General features: G+C 32.6%; 1 protein-coding gene across 3 annotated transcripts in view; it reads left to right on the top strand.

Moving 5' to 3' along the window:
- Positions 1-3,106, top strand: part of LOC100180139 (kelch-like protein diablo) — a 12,593-nt gene that overhangs the window by 8,159 nt on the left and 1,328 nt on the right. Inside the window, exons 4-9 of one of the 3 annotated variants that reach the window (XM_026838201.1) lie at positions 439-585; positions 1,154-1,226; positions 1,491-1,579; positions 2,021-2,219; positions 2,630-2,773; positions 2,829-2,987. The exons of 1 other annotated variant lie outside the window; for it this stretch is intronic. In XM_026838201.1, coding sequence (XP_026694002.1) covers positions 439-585; positions 1,154-1,226; positions 1,491-1,579; positions 2,021-2,219; positions 2,630-2,773; positions 2,829-2,987 — 811 coding nt within the window. The remainder of the gene's footprint in view (positions 1-438; positions 586-1,153; positions 1,227-1,490; positions 1,580-2,020; positions 2,220-2,629; positions 2,774-2,828; positions 2,988-3,106) is intronic. One more of the 3 variants, XM_026838202.1, reaches the window with a different exon arrangement.

Here is a 3,106-nt window from a genome sequence, read left to right on the forward strand (position 1 = left end):
AACTGCGAAATTCAACAACTTTGTTGTTGAAAATTATCAACAAGTTGTTTCTGATGATCAGTTTAAGAAACTTTTGAAAAATGATGTCATCAAGTTATTGCAATCAACACATGACAAGGTTAGTTTACATTGTAAATATTTAGTTCGTTAGTATATGTGTATGGTCATTCAAGTAGGGACAAACATTTCCATTAACACAGCGTGAAAACGTTGTAAAAAAATTGGAACGGGGTATTTTAACCTCTAAACAAAGATTGGGCAAAGGTTTGCTTGTAGGCTGTTTCCTTTTAGATAAATACCCATGACGTTACGACACTTTATGGTAACACTCATTGTCAAAGTCCAGCTTTATACCAAAATAAACAATACTAAAATAGTAACAATGATATGTAGATGTATCCCTATATTCAAAGCAATAAGCGACAGAATATTTCTCAGGTTTCTTCAGATTTGGTTTACACTGCTGTTATGAACTGGATGAAGTTTGATTTGGCTTCAAATGAAAGTTACTTAAGTGAACTTTTAAAATTTGTTGATTTTTATGAAATGTCCCCAAAGATGCTTGAAGATATGGTCTCTGTAGAGGTGATTGCTGTAGAAGTGGTTATGTGCTTGTCTTCTATCAGTAGGATACCAGTTTAAATGTAGCTTCACTTATGTGTGTTTCCTTGTGCAAGACACTTGATATTAATTGCTCCAACCCTATAGTCACAGATGTGTTGTCTAAATTGTTCATACTAAAATTTATTAGTAAAGTTTCTTACTCACAACTCATAAAAAGAAAAAACACATTTACACTGTGTCAGAAATCTATTAGATGAACGAAATTGATCATTGGCTTTATTCCACTTAAAACGAACGTCTCAGTAAAACACAATAGTAAGACTAACACAACAGTAGGACTTTACACAAGTACAAAGGATTATGCAAGAAACACAGGAATGTTAATGACAGGCGTTTGAAGCGTACGCCTCGCACAATAATTAATAGTGTTGCCAAACGGGCCATACATTTAGTTTAACTCAGTGGGGAATAGAACTTGAACACTATCACACACTGTATTACATCCATGTTGCACATTTGATATTTAACCAAGTAATTATTATCCATTATCACAAATGAAAAACAAATCTTATTTATGAATATCATTCAGCCTCTTATTCGAAACCTTCGTGGAACAGATTGTTCATTTCACGATGCTTTGGTGCAACGCGCAAAGACAACAGGTAGCTGCTTGTTCTATGAATATTCATAACAATTTCATTGTAAATTTTAATTAATCTGGTTTCAATTGTGAAACAGGATTATTTTATACTAGCAGTTGTAAGGATTATTATGTTTTTACTTCATGCTAAAGGTTACAGTTTTATATATTGTATTTCATGTATTATCTACATGCTCGGGAGTACAATAATTTAGTCATGTGCGCTTTATTAAAAAGCTTTTTCAGTGAATTAGCTTTTAAGTGTTTAACGCTGTTTCTTTCTCAGAGACATCCCTCATATCACTTGGTGGTAACAATAGTTTAACCAAAGTAACAAAGTTGGATTTGCAAACAAAACAATGGAGTTCACTTCCAGTAAGTTTAATATAAGTTATGCTAAATATAAGTTAAGGAACAGCAATACCTCTAACCCAGTGGTCACTAGGTTGTACAAATTGTCAGTCATAAACAAAAAAAAATCCAATAAAAATCAAAACACTCTCCCACAAAGTTACATTCGTGGCACCTTGTAAGCTGGCACGAGGGGTATGAAACAGAACACTACTGCCGTTTTCTAGCCACGATAGCATAAACCTAGTTACATTCATTCATATATGCTTTGCTACCAGCAAACTGAATTTGTCACAAATATTTCACATGCAGAAAAGTATGTGAGAATGAAATCTTAACTCAGCTAAGCCATTTAATTTTGTATACTATATTTGAAATCAAGAGACAGTATTGCTTTTTCAAGATATTGCAGCATTTGTTTTATAGAAGTGGTAAGATGCAAATTACGAATTGAATTTATTTTAGGATTTACCAGTTGGTCGGCTGTCAGCAGCAGCTGTTGTCATCAATGATGTTCTGTATCATCTTGCAGGAGATTTACAAATTGATGGTAAAGTCACAAACATTGTTTATCGAATGAAATTAAAGGAAAAAGTTTTAAAATGGGAGAAGGTAGCTTCAATGAATGTAGAAAGATATGTTTTTGGTGCTGCTGTTATAAATGGTAAGTTTAAATGCTTCTTTTTTAGTTTTTAAAGCTGCATTACGTTATTTTTATACAAAGAAATATCTTTTATATTTAAGTATTAAAAATCTTGCGCTGTACCTACAATTAAAACTGAAAACCAGTCACCCCCAAAACGATAAATGCATTCAGTTGTTTTAAATTGAAATAGTGCTTGTGCATCACACACCCGGCAAATATTTTTAAACAAAAGTTTAAGAACCATTGTATAAATGTACCAAAAGGTTAAACAAAACTTCATTAATAACAGTAAACACAATATTTATAATAACATGATTTTAAGGATGTAACAATGGTATGTATTGTGGATAAAATACTATCAGGTATGTACATTAGATTATATAACCTATCTATTACAAACACACAGGGTTTGACTATTTATAACCTAGGTGTCATCTTTGTACTTGGTGGAACTGATGAAAATAATAAAAGCGTTTCAACTGGAGAATATTATGTTGTTCCACTTAACAAGTGGATTCAACTTAAACCAATGAAGGTCGCCAGAAGTGGTCATTGTTTGGTTGCTCACAATGGTTATTGCGATAAATAATATTGTTTCATTTTATTTAATACTTTAATGTTAACCAGGATATTTATTTTCACTTGGTGGACATGATAGACAACAAGTTATATCTTCAGTTGAAAGATATGATCCATCATCAGATGAATGGAAAGATGTTGCTTCAATGCAAACACCGCGATGTTGGTTTGCTGCTGTGGTGCTTAACAATGCTATTTATTCTATTGGTAAGTATGTTTACATCATTAAAAACATCTATATTTAATGCATTTCGGTGCCATGGCATATCAGTTCGGCGCCATGGCGTATTGGTTAGCGCTCCTGCTTGTAACCATTACGTAATGCG

This window comes from Ciona intestinalis, unplaced genomic scaffold (assembly GCF_000224145.3).
Source record: "Ciona intestinalis unplaced genomic scaffold, KH HT000068.2, whole genome shotgun sequence".
Lineage (NCBI taxonomy): Eukaryota > Metazoa > Chordata > Ascidiacea > Phlebobranchia > Cionidae > Ciona > Ciona intestinalis.